This window comes from Pseudophryne corroboree, chromosome 6 (genome assembly GCF_028390025.1).
Source record: "Pseudophryne corroboree isolate aPseCor3 chromosome 6, aPseCor3.hap2, whole genome shotgun sequence".
Lineage (NCBI taxonomy): Eukaryota > Metazoa > Chordata > Amphibia > Anura > Myobatrachidae > Pseudophryne > Pseudophryne corroboree.
In genome coordinates, this window is record NC_086449.1 from 780710930 (window position 1) to 780728018 (window position 17089).

At 46.1% G+C, this 17089-nt stretch overlaps 1 protein-coding gene across 1 annotated transcript in view; it reads right to left on the reverse strand.

Annotated features, from left to right (window-relative positions):
• Positions 1 to 17089, reverse strand: part of DDX46 (DEAD-box helicase 46) — an 81125-nt gene that overhangs the window by 47570 nt on the left and 16466 nt on the right. The window contains exons 6-11 of the mRNA XM_063928740.1: positions 16932 to 17086; positions 15769 to 15882; positions 14133 to 14298; positions 13165 to 13285; positions 2839 to 3014; positions 1087 to 1208 (exon numbers count right to left, since the gene is read on the reverse strand). Coding sequence (XP_063784810.1) covers positions 1087 to 1208; positions 2839 to 3014; positions 13165 to 13285; positions 14133 to 14298; positions 15769 to 15882; positions 16932 to 17086 — 854 coding nt within the window. The remainder of the gene's footprint in view (positions 1 to 1086; positions 1209 to 2838; positions 3015 to 13164; positions 13286 to 14132; positions 14299 to 15768; positions 15883 to 16931; positions 17087 to 17089) is intronic.

A 17089-nucleotide genomic window follows, 5' to 3' on the forward strand; every position in this document is an offset into this window, starting at 1 on the left:
GGGTTAAATGCATCCATATAGCCCAGGAGCTATATGTGATGCATTTTTTGCCATCCAAGGTGTTTATTATTGCGTCTCAGGGCGCCCCCCCCAGCGCCCTGCACCCTCAGTGACCGGAGTGTGAAGTGTGCTGAGAGCAATGGCGCACAGCTGCAGTGCTGTGCGCTACCTTGTTGAAGACAGGACGTCTTCTGCCGCCGATTTTCCGGACCTCTTCTGCCTTCTGGCTCTGTAAGGGGGCCAGCGGCGCGGCTCTGGGACCCATCCAAGCTGGGCCTGTGATCGTCCCTCTGGAGCTAATGTCCAGTAGCCTAAGAAGCCCAATCCACTCTGCACGCAGGTGAGTTCGCTTCTTCTCCCCTTAGTCCCTCGATGCAGTGAGCCTGTTGCCAGCAGGTCTCACTGAAAATAAAAAACCTAAACTAAAACTTTCACTAAGAAGCTCAGGAGAGCCCCTAGTGTGCACCCTTCTCGTTCGGGCACAGAGATCTAACTGAGGCTTGGAGGAGGGTCATAGGGGGAGGAGCCAGTGCACACCAGATAGTCCTAAAGCTTTCTTTAGATGTGCTTAGTCTCCTGCGGAGCCGCTATTCCCCATGGTCCTTACGGAGTCCCCAGCATCCACTTAGGACGTTAGAGAAAACATGTTATAAACGGTTTTTCACTATTGGGGTCTTCAATATTCTCTTCTGTAGACCAGACAACTTGAATAGATAGAGGTTTGGGTATGGCTTACCAGCGGCCGGGATCCCTGCCGCAGAATGCGGGTTTGCTGTGCTCGCCGCCATGCGGGCTCGGTGGCGAGCTGCGCTTGCCACAGGTTATATTCCTACTCTATGGGTGTTGTGGACACCCACTAGTGGGTGCCGACTGTCGGGATTCGGAGTGGGCGGGATGTTAGGGTCGGTCTCCTGACCGCCGGTCACATAACTACAACCCTATAGAGATGCGGGTGCCTCTGAGCTCTCCCAAGTGTTATAACGTCACTCAATCTAGGACACATTCAACAACAAATCTGCAGCATAGACCTATAAATACATACAGTACATTATTAATGTTTCACACACTCAGCAGACCTGTCTTTACCTGCTCACTGATGCCAGTTCCACCATAGACGCAGACCACCCTCAGTCCCAGCGTTTTTGAGAATTTCTTGCACTCTTTTGTTATTTGCAAAGCCAGCTCTCTGGTTGGGGTCATTATGACAGCTAGAGAAACAAATAAAACATACATTAAAATCACCTTAAATTAACGAGTAAAATCAAAGACTTCTTATAGGCAGTATACATTTTTATACTTGTGTTAAATCCTTACTACAGAATCCACTGGGGGATAACTGGTACCACAAGCACAGAAGTGGCACCGGCTGACTATCTCTAACCAAGCCCCACTGGACAGAGGGAGAGATGTATTAAACCGTGGAGAGAGATAAAGCACTAACCAATCAACTACTAACTGCCATGTTACAGGCTGTGTTTGAGAAATGACAGGAGCTGATTGATTGGTATTTTATCTCTCTCCAATCTTTGATACATCTCGCCCAGAATCAGAAAATTTAAGAGTGAATGTCCGTGTACCAAGACTGCCATGACCAACCCTGTGCCACCAAGAGCACTTAGATCCTTTTACTTTTTGACTATGCGAGTTAGCATCACCAGTAATGGAAAGTAAAACCTTAGATGAAAAGCCTGTGGGATCCACGTGTTGGATCCCCTGACCAAAAATGCTCCACCTTCTGGTTCATCCAAGACGCCATCAAGGTGATAGTAAGATAATCAAACTCTCGATATAAGCACTGCAAATATTGCCAGAATGGTTTGCTTTGTCCAGTCCATAATTCTCTTGCAGATCTTGTTGATTTACTGGCTGGACACATAGATAACTGTGTCCAACAATGCACACCGAGACACAGTGCATGTCTACACTCTCAGTCTACCCTCCCTGCAATGCTCCCACCGCACAAACAAAGCCCTGCCTCAAAGATGTGGGAGGGATCTCCGTTACTGAGCCCGTCGCAATAACGTAAGCACAGTGAAATTATTTTTTTTGTCTGCCATACTCCTGGAGCAGGATAGTGACGGGTGGAGTGTCCGTAACATTGATCCCAGGGAGGACGCTGCTTGCAGCCAGCTACACTTCCTGAAAAAAGTGCCAGGCTCCAATAATCCACTCGTCTATACCCCATTGTTTATATGCTCCAGTGTCCCCTAGTGGATGAAGGAGAAAAGTTTTATTTGTGACTTCAGAATATCACAACCTATGTGCCTATATGAAAAGCACGAGGCTATAGGACAACTCCTTTTATAGATGGCACACAAATTTGAGACAACCAATACCATTACTTACAGCAGGGGAGTGTAATAAAGACATACATTTTCATAGCAATAATGGATGTGATGAAAGCAAACTCATACCACTTTTAGACTAAAAGCCCAGATCCAGCCAGGTCGCTGAACACGGGTTTCAAGCCACGTCACAGCAGCAGGAATCCAATTTACAACACAGGCTGGACCCAGGTTATTACTGGGGCTTCTACTCTACCTGTGCTTGACATCTTCAAGAACCGCTTAGTTGGCTCACCATAGGGTTCACACTGCTCCGTAACACAGGTAGCTACCCAGGTTGGATTCTCAGGTCACTGGATGGGAGTTTGTTTTTTTTAAACCCTTTCAGAGAGCCGCGACTCAGGGTAAACCGGCAATAACCCGTGTCGAAGCGGCGGTGTGAAAGGGGTATTACGGTTATTGAATATATTTTGCACCCTTCCATTCGTCCTATTTTATGGTCTTAGCAGTGACTACTTTTGCAAAGCACTGATTGCTTAGTGTTAACACATACATATTGGGCCTTCTCCTTCTTCCAGGGTTCTCTGGTCCATGATGTGGCGAAACATAGGCAGGAGAAAGGCGATGGTCTTTCCACTTCCAGTTTTGGCGATGCCAATCAGGTCACGGCCAGACATGACTGCAGGAATGGCTTGTGTCTGGATTGGGGTTGGTTTTTCATATGAATGCCTGATGACCAAACAAGAATATATATGTAAGTGATGAAGATTCTGAAAAGTGACACTTTTATACACCGTTGTTGAATGGGAGTATGTTGTATGTGCGAAACGCCTGTGCGGAACTAAACAAATAGATTTGACTGCGCAAAGGAACACACAAACTAGCAGATGAACAGTAGAAGAGTCACCACACCTCTAATGTCAATGCTATTATAAAAACATAAGAAAGTGTACATGGTCTTATCCATACAAAGTTGCCCTGGGATTCTCTTCTTTCTCTCCTTCATACAAATCATGGATTTAACCGACGGAGAAGAAAAACTCCTCCCGGTCTCCGAGGAAGAGTTGAATGGAGTTGCCATATATCCATCAAAGAAACATATTAGGAAAGTGTCGGTGATTGATCATATAATCCACAGGTTCTCAAACGCGGCCTTAAAGGCACCCCAATGGTCCAGGTTTTCGGAATATAATGGCTCAGCACAGATGTTTAAATCAAATTGACTGAGGAGCGAATTAAGTCACCTGTGGCCAAGCATGGATATACTTAAAACCAGGACTGTGAGGACAGCGTTTGGGAACCTGTGACCTAGGGTGTTTATATCTTTTGACTTATTGAAGTAATGTACTACAGTTTTTTTTATTGGTTCTTTTCTACATATTGGCAAAAAACTATTTGATCATTCAGAAAGGAGAACACCTCCCACAGGATTAGCGTGAAGTACTAGTAGGTTCTCTTATATTTGGGTAAATACTCCTGTGCAGTACGAGAAAAGCAACTGGTGGTTGCACAAATCATCATTGTCATCAACACCACCTGTAAGCACCATGAAATTCATAGCAATGCATTACAGATATTATATTCTTTTTATTAATGTATGTAACAAAACACAAATGTAACAACAACACTGATAATCGTGAGCTACTAATTACAACTAGCACGGATACAGGTACAAAGAAATGCACGGGAGAGAGCAGACTGCGCAGGATTCAGCCAAAGAACAGGGTTCTACCGAGGAGACCAACGTGATCAGACGGAGAGGGCTTGGACTGTGCCCACGTACATCCTAGAACAGAGGGAGGTAACATAACACTTCAGCTTCTGTGCAACTACAGATCCCAGCATGGCTCTGCCACAGTTTTAGCATGCCCTAACAGCAATGTGGCAGGGCATGCTGGGATGCATAGTTCCACAGAATTTGGAGTGCCACTCTATCCATGAGGAGTAGTTTCAGAAACAGTAGGCACTAACGAGGCTCTCAATGACCTGTTAGAACGCATCTTTAAAAAATTAAAAAACTTTATGAAACCCAGAACACAGAAAGGTGAGGTATAATAAATAGCAGACACAGAGAGGGTAGGTGCTCCCCCCACCCCGGTATTCCCCCAGCACACTAAAAATAAGATTTTACTTACCGATAAATCTATTTCTCATAGTCCGTAGTGGATGCTGGGGACTCCGTCAGGACCATGGGGAATAGCGGCTCCGCAGGAGACAGGGCACAAAAGCAAGCTTTTAGGATCACATGGTGTGTACCGGCTCCTCCCCCCATGACCCTCCTCCAAGCCTCAGCCAGGTACTGTGCCCGGACGAGCGTACACAATAAGGAAGGATCTTGAATCCCGGGTAAGACTCATACCAGCCACACCAATCACACCGTACAACTTGTGATCTGAACCCAGTTAACAGTATGATAACAAAGAAGTAGCCTCTAAAAAAAAAAAAAAAGATGGCTCACAACAATAATAACCCGATTTTTGTAACAATAACTATGTACAAGTAATGCAGACAATCCGCACTTGGGATGGGCGCCCAGCATCCACTACGGACTATGAGAAATAGATTTATCGGTAAGTAAAATCTTATTTTCTCTAACGTCCTAGTGGATGCTGGGGACTCCGTCAGGACCATGGGGATTATACCAAAGCTCCCAAACGGGCGGGAGAGTGCGGATGACTCTGCAGCACCGAATGAGAGAACTCCAAGTCCTCCTCAGCCAGGGTATCAAATTTGTAGAATTTTACAAACGTGTTCCCCCCTGACCACGTAGCTGCTCGGCAAAGTTGTAAAGCCGAGACCCCTCGGGCAGCCGCCCAAGATGAGCCCACCTTCCTTGTGGAATGGGCATTTACAGATTTTGGCTGTGGCAGGCCTGCCACAGAATGTGCAAGCTGAATTGTACTACAAATCCAACGAGCAATAGTCTGCTTAGAAGCAGGAGCACCCAGCTTTTTGGGTGCATACAATATAAACAGCAAGTCAGACTTTCTGACTCCAGCCGTCCTGGAATTATATATATATATATATTTTCAGGGCCCTGACAACGTCTAGCAACTTGGAGTCCTCCAAGTCCCTAGTAGCCGCAGGCACCACAATAGGTTGTTTCAGGTGAAACGCTGACACCACCTTAGGAAGAAACTGGGGACGAGTCCGCAGTTCTGCCCTGTCCCAATGGAAAATCAAATATGGGCTTTTGTAAGACAAAGCCGCCAATTCTAACACTCGCCTGGCCGAGGCCAGGGCCAACAGCATGGTCACTTTCCATGTGAGATATTTCAAATCCACAGATTTGAGCGGTTCAAACCAATATGATTTGAGGAATCCCAACACTACGTTGAGATCCCACGGTGCCACTGGAGGCACAAAAGGGGCTGTATATGCAATACTCCCTTGACAAATGTCTGGACTTCAGGAACTGAAGCCAATTCTTTCTGGAAGAAAATCTACAGGGCCGAAACTTGAACCTTAATGGACCCCAATTTGAGGCTCATAGACACTCCTGTTTGCAGGAAGTGCAGAAATCGACCTAGTTGAAATTTCTTCGTGGGGCCTTCCTGGCCTCACCCACGCAACATATTTTCACCACATGTGGTGATAACGTTGTGCGGTCACCTCCTTCCTGGCTTTGACCAGGGTAGGTATGACCTCTTCCGGAATGCCTTTTCCCTTAGGATCCGGCGTTCAACCGCCATGCCGTCAAACGCAGCCGCGGTAAGTCTTGGAACAGACATGGTACTTGCTGAAGCAAGTCCCTTCTTAGCTCCCGAGGCCATTAGTCCTCTGTGAGCATCTCTTGAAATTCCGGGTACCAAGTCCCTCTTGGCCAATCCGGAGCCACGAGTATAGTTCTTACTCCTCTACGTCTTATAATTCTCAATACCTTGGTTATGAGAAGCAGAGGAGGGAACACATACACCGACTGTTACACCCGCGGTGTTACCAGGACATCCACAGCTATCGCCTGAAGGTCTCGTGACCTGGCGCAATACCTGTCCCGTTTTTTGTTCGGGCGGGATGCCATCATGTCCACCTTTGGTCTTTCCCAACGGTTCACAATCATGCGGAAAACTTCCCGATGAAGTTCCCACTCTCCCGGGTGGAGGTCGTGCCTGCTGAGGAAGTCTGCTTCCCAGTCGTCCACTCCCGGAATGAACACTGCTGACAGTGCTATCACATGATTTTCCGCCTAGCGAAAAATCCTTGCAGTCTTGCCACTGCCCTCCTGCTTCTTGTGCCGCCCTTTCTGTTTACGTGGGCGACTGCCGTGATGTTATCCCACTGGATCAATACCGGCTGACCTTGAAGCAGAGGTCTTGCTAAGTTTCATATGCAAATGTACTCTAGGTACCAAAGACAGCGCTTAGTGGTATACAAGATAGAATTGAATATTAACAGTAAACCAATGTATGCAGACAGGTGTAAAAGATCAATCAATATTTATTTAGTTTCTATTTGGTCAGTTAAAATACGTGATTGCACATAAGAGCATTTGTGTATACAAGTTAAAACATGACTGACTTGAATCGAGCTGAATGGTCGTGTGCACGGCACTACTAGATAGCCAGTGGTTGGTGAACCTATAATTCCTGGGTAAGAGTGGTAAGTCTCTCTGTTTATAGTTACCGATCCTGGTAGAACCAAATGTCACATTCCCTGGTGATATCTCAGCCTGAGGAGATTTCGACACACCGGTTGTGGGAAATAGGTCCTCCGTTTAATAGTGGAAAGGTTATCCGAGAAAATCCCAGTCTTGTTCTGAAGAAGGTCCACCGTCCAAATGTCCTGGATGGTAGTGCCACACGGTCCACTAATCTGGTCCTTACGCGTTTCGCTGACTTCCAGGGGCAGCTTTATCAAAGGTATATGCTCTCTGAGGCAGTCATCCCTTATATAGGGTACAAATTGGTTAATCCACAACACCTGTCTGCAACATCAATTATATATACAATATCTCAAAATCAACTTTCAAACATCTTATTTTGGTTGAGGAGGCAAATTCATCATAAAATATGTTTTTAATATTAAAAACGAGTGCTAGAATTTATGTTAATAAAACAAATAATCCATCTGCATAAATGAAAGTGTCATTTTTCTTAAGAACTAGGGGAATTTCACACATTAAGGGCAATGGACTTCACTGTCTTCACTTCCTATTATTTATAATGAGCCTCTAGTGATTGTAGACCCGGCAGTCACGTGGATTAGGTGTCATAAATCACGTGATCTGCATTGCCCAACAGCTAACAGTATGACATCGACCATTAAGAACACTGTTTATAATCTCAGGTGCTAAATAGCCCGCGTTCACATAAACGGGCGACGCGTCTTCGGACCACGTGACAAGGTCCGCGATCATGTGACAAAGCCACTGTCGAACGACGCGTCATCAGATCACGTGACGGAGTCCGCGATCATGTGACACAGTCACGTGCTCCGGAATCATTCAAAACATTAGTTCCCAATGGATGCATTCATTGGGTGTACGGTTTGTAAACAAACCATTCTATTGGATGAAAAAATCTTCAATTTGCACACTGTGCTTATGGTCGATGCAGTTCATTTAGGCAATCATTGGACATGCAGTTTGTAAACAAACCATTCTATTGGATATGGGATCTTCAATGTCCAAGCTGTACTTAAGGTCAATACAGTTCTTTTATTGCTGATGTAATATTATCTGTAGTTAAACGCACGTCTGATTCAATACAAACAGCATGGATTGCATTATAGTTTAGAAACAGATCTTTATACATTTTGATCAGCAATTATAACATAATTAACACAGATTTTATACTAGAGTGCAGAATTTATGTTGATTATCACAAATCATATCAGACACAAAGGGAGGCCATCAAAAGGGAAAATTAAGCTCATTTTGTATTTTACAATTTTTCATCTTTTCATCAGGGCATTGGTTTTACTTCTTCAAATACTAGTAAAGACCATCTTACTGACTCAATTAGAAACAACATGTCATATGGCATCTTAAAAGGTGTATATATATATAACAATTAAAAAATATTAGGCAACACAAAAAGAGTACAGAAAGGTACATAAAGTGGCAGGTCCTAGGTGTAGCATCCTCTGGTATATATACACCTCATTCTAATATCTAGATTACTGCATTTAATTCCATACCCTCATTTAGTCCATATGGATGCAGTGTATTCATCTTAAAAATCCAATGGATTTCCTGTCTCTGCAACCGATTAAATCTATCTCCTCCTCTCTGTGTGGCTTTAATGTGTTCTAGACATACTATTGTTAGAGAGTCTGGATTACCCTGATGGCACTCAAAAAAGTGCCTGGATACACTGTGGTCCATTTTTTTATTAAGAATATTTCTTCTGTGTTCAAGGAACCTTGATTTAACTTTACGGGTAGTTCTTCCTATATAGCCGATTTTGCATTGGCATTGTAAGAGATATATTACCCAACTAGTTTCACAATTCATAAATTCCTTCAGTGTAAAGTTAGTTCCATCAAGTGCACATGTTACATTAATGGTGCGATTTATCACATAATTACATGTTAGACATCTAGATCTATTGCATCTGTAAAAACCGTGTGGTCTAGATGGTAGCCACGTTTCGTTACTTTCGATGTTTGTTGCACATACTTCTTTCAACTGACTCGGAGCTAGGGTATCTTTCAATGATTTATTCTTTTTGAAGATCACTCTTGGGTTAATGGGGAGAATGTCTCTTAGAATAGGATCTTGCTGTAATATTGGGTCTTGCTAAGTTTAGAGCATTATAAATTTGCTCTTAGCTCCAGTATATTTATGTGGAGAGAATTCTCCAGACTTGATAACACTCCCTGGAAATTTTTTCCCTGTGTGACTGCTCTCCAGCCTCTCAGGCTGGCCTCCGTGGTCACCAGCACCCAATCCTGAATGCCGAATCTGCGGCCCTCTAGAAGATGAGCACTCTGTAATCACCACAGGAGAGACACCCTTGTCCTTGGATATAGGGTTATCCGCTGATGCATCTGAAGATGTGATCCGGACCATTTGTCCAGCAGATCCCACTGAAGAGTTCTTGCGTGAAATCTGCCGAATGGAATCGCTTCGTAATAAGCCACCATTTTTACCAGGACTCTTGTGCAATGATGCACTGACACTTTTCCTGGTTTTAGGAGGATCCCGATTAGCTCGGATAACTCCCTGGCTTTCTCCTCTGGGAGAAACACCTTTTTCTGGACTGTGTCCAGAATCATCCCTAGGACCAGCAGACGTGTCGTCGGAACAACTGCGGTTTTGGAATATTTAGAATCCACCCGTGTTGTCGTAGAACTACTTGAGATAGTGCTACTCCGACCTCCAACTGTTCTCTGGACCTTGTTCTTATCAGGAAGTCGTCCATTTTCTTTGAAGACGAATCCTCATTTCGGTCATTACCTTGGTAAGGACCCGGGGTGCCTTGGACAATCCAACGGCATCGTCTGAAACTGATAGTGACAGTTCTGTACCACGAACCTGAGGTACCCTCGGTGAGAAAGGCAAATTTTTGGGACATGGAGGTAAGCATCCCTGATGTCCCGGGACACCATATAGTCCCCTTCTTCCCGGTTCGCTATCACTGCTCTGAGTGACTCCATCTGGATTTGAACTTTTGTAAGTGTTCAAATATTTCAGATTTAGAATAGGTCTCACCTAGCCTTCTGGCTTCAGTACCACCATATAGTGTGGAATAATACCCCTTTCCTTGTTGTAGGAGGGGTACTTTGATTATCACCTGCTGTGAATACAGCTTGTGAATTGTTTTCAATACTGCCTCCCTGTCGGAGGGAGACATTGGTACAGCAGACTACAGGAACCTGCGAGGGGGAAACGTCTCGACATTCCAATCTGTACCCCTTGGATACTACTTGTAGGATCCAGGGGTCCTGTACGGTCCCAGCGTCATGCTGAGAACTTGGTAGAAGCGTTGGAGGGCTTCTGTTCCTGGGAATGGGCTGCCTGCTGCAGTCTTCTTCCCTTTCCTCTATCCCTGGGCAGATATGACTCTTATAGGGACGAAAGGACTGAGGCTGAAAAGACGGTGTCTTTTTCTGCAGAGATGTGACTTAGGGTAAAAAACGGTGGATTTTCCAGCAGTTGCCGTGACCACCAGGTCCCATGGACCGACCCCAAATAACTCCTCCCCTTTATACGGCAATACATCTTTGTGCCGTTTGGAATCTGCATCACCTGACCACTGTCGTGTCCATAAACATCTTCTTGCAGATATGGACATCGCATTTACTCTTGATGCCAGAGTGCAAATATCCCTCTGCGCATCTCGCATATATAGAAATGCATCCTTTAAATGCTCTATAGTCAATAAAATACTGTCCCTGTCAAGGGTATCAATATTTTTAGTCAGGGAATCCGACCAAGCCACCTCAGCTCTGCACATCCAGGCTGAGGCGATCGCTGGTCGCAGTATAACACCAGCATGTGTGTGTATACTTTTTAGGATATTTTCCAGCCTCCTATCAGCTGGCTCCTTAAGTACGGCCCTATCTGTAGATGGTACCGCCACTTGTTCTGATAAGCATGTGAGCGCCTTATCCACCCTAAGGGGTGTTTCCCAAAGCGCCCTAACTTCTGGCGGGAAAGGGTATACCGCCAATAATTTTTTATCGGGGGAAACCCACGCATCATCACACACTTCATTTAATTTATCTGATTCAGGAAAAACTACAGGTAGTTTTTTCACATCCCACATAATACCCTTTTTTGTGGTACTTGTAGTGTCAGAAATATGTAACACCTCCTTCATTGCCCTTAACGTGTGGCCCTAAAGGAAAATACGTTTGTTTCTTCACCGTCGACACTGAAATCAGTGTCCGTGTCTGGGTCTGTGTCGACCGACTGAGGTAAATGGGCGTTTTACAGCCCCTGACAGTGTTTGAGACGCCTGGGCAGGTACTAATTTGTTCGCCGGCCGTCTCATGTCGTCAACCGGCTTGCAGCGTGTTGACATTATCACGTAATTCCATAAATAAGCCATCCATTCCGGTGTCGACTCCCTAGAGAGTGACATCACCATTACAGGCAATTTGCTCCGCCTCCTCACCAACATTTTCCTCATACATGTCGACACACACGTACCGACATACAGCACACACATAGGGAATGCTCTGCTAGAGGACAGGACCCACTAGCCCTTTGGGGAGACAGAGGGAGAGTTTGCCAGCACACACCAAAACGCTATAATTATATAGGGACAACCTTTATATAAGTGTTCCTCCCTTATAGCATTTAATATATATTCATATCGCCAAATCAGTGCCCCCCCCTCTCTGTTTTAACCCTGTTTCTGTAGTGCAGTGCAGGGGAGAGCATGGGAGCCTTCCCACCAGCATTTCTGTGAGGGAAAATGGCGCTGTGTGCTGAGGAGAATAGGCCCCGCCCCCTTTTCGGCGGGCTTCTTCTCCGGAGTTTGTGATATCTGGCAGGGGTTAAATACATCCATATAGCCTCAAGGGCTATATGTGATGTATTTTTCGCCATACAGGTATTATACATTGCTGCCCAGGGCGCCCCCCCCCCGCGCCCTGCACCCTCCGTGACCGCTGTGTGAAGTGTGCTGACAACAATGGCGCACAGCTGCAGTGCTGTGCGCTACCTAATGAAGACTGAAAGTCTTCTGCCGCCTGGTTCCGGACCTCTTCAATCTTCAGCATCTGCAAGGGGGGTCGGCGGCGCGGCTCCGGGACGAACCCCAGGGCGAGACCTGTGTTCCGACTCCCTCTGGAGCTAATGGTGTCCAGTAGCCTAAGAAGCCAATCCATCCTGCACGCAGGTGAGTTCACTTCTCTCCCCTAAGTCCCTCGATGCAGTGAGCCTGTTGCCAGCAGGACTCACTGAAAATAAAGAACCTAAAAACTTTTTCTAAGCAACTCTTTAAGAGAGCCACCTAGATTGCACCCTGCTCGGACGGGCACAAAAACCTAACTGAGGCTTGGAGGAGGGTCATGGGGGGAGGAGCCGGTACACACCATGTGATCCTAAAAGCTTGCTTTTGTGCCCTGTCTCCTGCGGAGCCGCTATTCCCCATGGTCCTGACGGAGTCCCCAGCATCCACTAGGACGTTAGAGAAAATATGATATCGAAGAAGCCTTGACGCTGCCAGCAGCTAAACATGTCTTTGCAAACGCATGTGACCAATTTATCTGACATTCTATTACCAGATAGGTTCAGATTAGGTTACAGGTAATTTTTAGTGTGCTGGGGGGATACCGGAGGGGGCAGGGGTGGTGGTGGGGGTTTAAGCCCCCCCCTCTGTCTGCTGTTTGTGACCCCTCCCCCTTTCTAGCACCTGATATATAATTATCTCCAGGAATGACTGAGCAGCTGCCACTGTTTGTCTGAGGTATAATAAATAGTATAACGTGCTGCCGTAACAATGGAGGCAATGAGGCTGTAACACAGTTCACAAGCAGTCTAATATCCCAAATGGGAATATCTGCGTGAGCCCAACCACTGATACATATTAATGTCTGGGATATTACTATGTAAGTTATGTCGACACCAGAATATCGGCGCCAGTAACGCAACACAGTCGTAACACTAATTGTGGCCACTATAACGTTAAACATGCCGATAAAGCGGCATTTTCAGCTATAATGCATGCACGGTTAAAGCGCTTTGAACACCCCTACAGCCGTGTCGGGATACTGGCATTCTTGCTCTAACATAGTGACTGACGACAAACACTACATACCTCTACAGTAGGTGTTGACACAGTGGATTTACAGTAATTTACGTAATCGTTTAGGTGACTAAACAATTAAGACACTTAGCTTGATTACAAAAGCTGCACTGTAAAGATCACAATTGCTGGTTACAAACACTAGCAGAGACCAACATGGATGAAGCATTGATCCTTACTTTTTGAGCGAAGTCAAAATCTTCATGGATATGCCGCACTGCACCCAGGTCTTGATTGGCTTAGGGCAATTTTTACCCTTCACTGTAATGCCCTCCAATTCAAGTCTGTACGAACTGACATCTAGGAGAAAATCAAATGAAAGACATCAATAACTGGTTTTAGGATTCCTCTTTTGGGGAAGGGGTGGGGTGAAATAAGAACACCACACGATATTGCCTCTACAACACAGACGTAACACGCTCTGCATTTTTGTTCATAAGTAAGCGTACAGGAAGCAATGGTCTACAAAAACAGTTATGCTCGGAAAAGTCGCCCCCTAGTGGACAAAGCAGAAAAGTCATCACAATGCAGACATGTTTATCTGAAGCACCATGCTTGCAGTACTGCCCTAGCTGGAAGAGCCAGAAGATAAGCTTAACTTTCCTCACCAAGCACACATTACTGCAATTGGGAGCTTCAAAACACCAGGTTGCACGGAGGATAGGGGCACTCACTTCTGACACTGGTCCAGCTGGACTTGGTTACTCACAAATGAACAGATAACTCAAGCTTAAGCTAGTTCAGGAAATTCCCCTTTATCTAAGACTATGGAGTCAATAAAATTAACCTTCAGGGGGCCACGACATCGCAATTCCCCTCCCCTCCGTTCCCCCCTTAGACTCGCTGATTTTTACATGGGTTGAAAACAAAAATCCGCGACTCCGTAGTCACTGTAAGTGCGACCTACCATCACACTTACTTGTGTGGGTAAGATAATTGAATCATCCCCTGTATGTAGTTGCTCCAGTGACAGATCTGTGGCCAGTATTTCTAGCATCTCCTGACCATTGTAGCAATCACAGATCCTGCAAATCCTACCAACTCTAAATATTGTTATAGCTCTAAGCCATAAAACTAGAAGCACTTAGTTGATCTTCTCAATAGCATTGTATTTGCGTATTATTGCGCCAAAACTAAAACATTTTACCTTCCGGAGTCATTTTGGCCAACTCTGGAACTTCCACGTAAAAGTTTTTCCTGTATGGCTCATATTCAATCTTGCCGTGATCCACTGGCTCCAGCAGTTTGCGCTGCTTAGTCTGAAAGCCGGTCAGGGCAGTCTGAAGATCCACCTCCTCCTCTTCTGAAGAATACTACAGGCACAGCAAAGACAATTAATTATTAAACAGCAACATTATCCAGTATTAAATCAAAAGACCTTGGAAGCAGGGAAACATAGGGGTATATTCAATAAGAGTCGGGTCCATTCCGACATGCAGTTGTCGGAATGGACCCGACAACCCCTATTCAATGGACAACCAAATCCGACTGTCAGATTTGGCCGTACACTGGTCCTGTGCTGCCGCTGCTGTCAGCAGCTGCTGATGCGCTGACAGCAGCGGTGCAGATGGCGGCGGCGGGCGTGAGCGGGACGGCGGCAGGAGGAGCAAGCTGCGGGGGACATGTCTGCGGCGGGGGGAGCAGAGATCGGCGGCCGGAGCTGGCTGCGGGGGGACATGTCTGCGGCGGTGGGGGGAGGCGCTGCAGGGAGAGAGGTGCCTGGCCGAGGGACGGCCAGGCACCTCTCTCCCTGCAACTCCTCCCCCCGCCGCCGCAGACATGTCCCCCGCAGCCTGCTCCTCCCGCTGCCCGCGGCACCACTAGTCTCCTCATCTCAATCCGACTTTTTTTTAAAGTCGAATTGAGATTGTCGGAAACAGGGCTAAAGTCGGATTGAGATTGTCGGAAACGGGGCTAAAGTCGGATTGAGATTGCCGGAAACGGGGCTTTTTTAAAGTCGGATTGAGATTGTCGGAAACGGGTCTTATTCCGACAAGTCGGGTATCCCGACTTGTCGGAATAAACGGGGCACTAATGAATAGGTTGGAACCCCTTCCGACCTAAAACTGTCGGCAGCTGCCGTCTTTCCGACAAGACGGCAGCTTCCGACAGTTATTGAATACACCCCATAGTTGTAAACCTATATGTACGACGCGGATGGCACTCGATCTCCCGGCTGTCGGGATCCCGTCGCTCAGCATACCGGCGCCAGGATAGCGACAACTATTTTCCCTCTTGGGGTGTCCACGACACCCCTGGAGGGATAATAAATAGCATGGCGCGCGTACTGCGCCACCGTGCCCGCAGCGAGCACGGACAGGAAGAATGGTGTTGAACGGATGACAGCATTTGGTTTGACAACCATCCAATCGATGTGACCTAAGCTCTACAGGCAGTGTACTAATATAACCAGCACTGCACAGTATGTAATAAGATTATATTGCTTCAACGTGTAATTCAAAAACCATGCATGGCAGCTACAGACATTAAAGTGAATATTACAATCCCTTCTTATTGACAGATAATTTGGGAATTGCAATACATTAATCAAATTAAATGCTGAGAGCAATAATCTGTGAATAAATGGAGAATTCCAAGTGTTATTCACAATGACAATCTTACTTTGTACTCTGTTTGGCTTAATAAGAGGAAGCTTTAGTGCCAGAGCTCCTAATGTAACACGGAGTTGCGAGACCATCTGTTCTGGTCACGTTTCCTGGGGATGTATTATTTTGCAGCTACTGTGGATGTTACACTGTGGGTGAAGAAAATGAAGAGCTTACCTCCATGGCATCTTGATCATTTTCCATAAGCTCTCCTTTTTTCTTTGTGGTCTCTCCAGCCATCTTTTTGGTGGTCATCACGGTTAGTACCTTTGTAAAGGATGGTCCAGATTTCTGTTGGTGCAAACACAATTTATATATTCTGCAAAAAAAATAGCGCAAATGCTGACAATGAGGGATCTATGGCACAGAATCATGGGTATATGTATGATACTAAACTGTAATGTGTGACCTATATAGAGGTCGTAAAATAGCGTACGCATATTTGGTACCCCATGGTGAAAAGGACTAGATTTCCTGCTATTTTCCATGATTTTTGCATTATTTGGACAAAAAATCTAATCTAAAGCTGGGTACACATTGGGTGATGCCGTCCGTTCAATGAAACGGACAAAATAGCAGACCCAATAGGTTTGTGAATGTCATTCACAGACGTATCATGTCGGATGTACAGCACAGCCGATGGCCAATATAACTGCGGATTGACGGATCTGGCTGTGTGTATGGGCACTCCACTGACTGCCCATAAGTACACTTGCTGCAGGGCAGCCCAGTAACAGGGCAACAATTTAACCTGTGCGGTCATGTGCCTCTGCCCCCAATTCCCTACCCGAGTGCAGAAGTCATAAGGTCAGTGCCCCAGCTGGCGGCTGGTCGTGTACTCCACCAAAGTGCCAGAAGCATCGAAGAATACTCTGTGCAGCACTACAGCTCCCCTGTCTGTTGCCATGCATAGCACTGTGGGAGACATACGGACGGCTTTCCCACTGCGAAAGACGTAGGAGCCGGAAGAGGGGAGGAAGCAGCCGCCGAAGCTGGGTGAGCACATTCAAATGCCCACCAGGCTGTGACGTCAGGATGACAAATCGAGCAGCCGATCGATAAGTAAATATGCTTACTTGAATCGGCTGCTCTGTCGGCACGACAGTGAATCCGCCATCAAGTGGACTAGGTGTGTACCCAGCATAAGCCCTGAAAAAATAACAAACACAGCGAGACGGTGATATGTGGTCTTGTCAAAGAGCTGTGAAACACTCCCCGCAACAAAGAGGTACATCATGAAGCCACTCATCCAGTATCATGAACTGTTTGCCAATATCTGATCTACATATGAGAATCTGGACACGCCATGACGCCAGCTTGTGTGAGTGACCATTCCTAACCTTTTCACTTCCGCCTTTGACGCTGCCCATGTTAAACTTCTTGACTTCTTCCTTGACTTCTTCCATGTAGGCGTCTAGGGAATCCAGCTCCTCGCTCTCCTCCTCCTCCACCGCCTGCGTTTCCATCTCTTCTGGAGGTGCCTCCTCTTCATCATCTG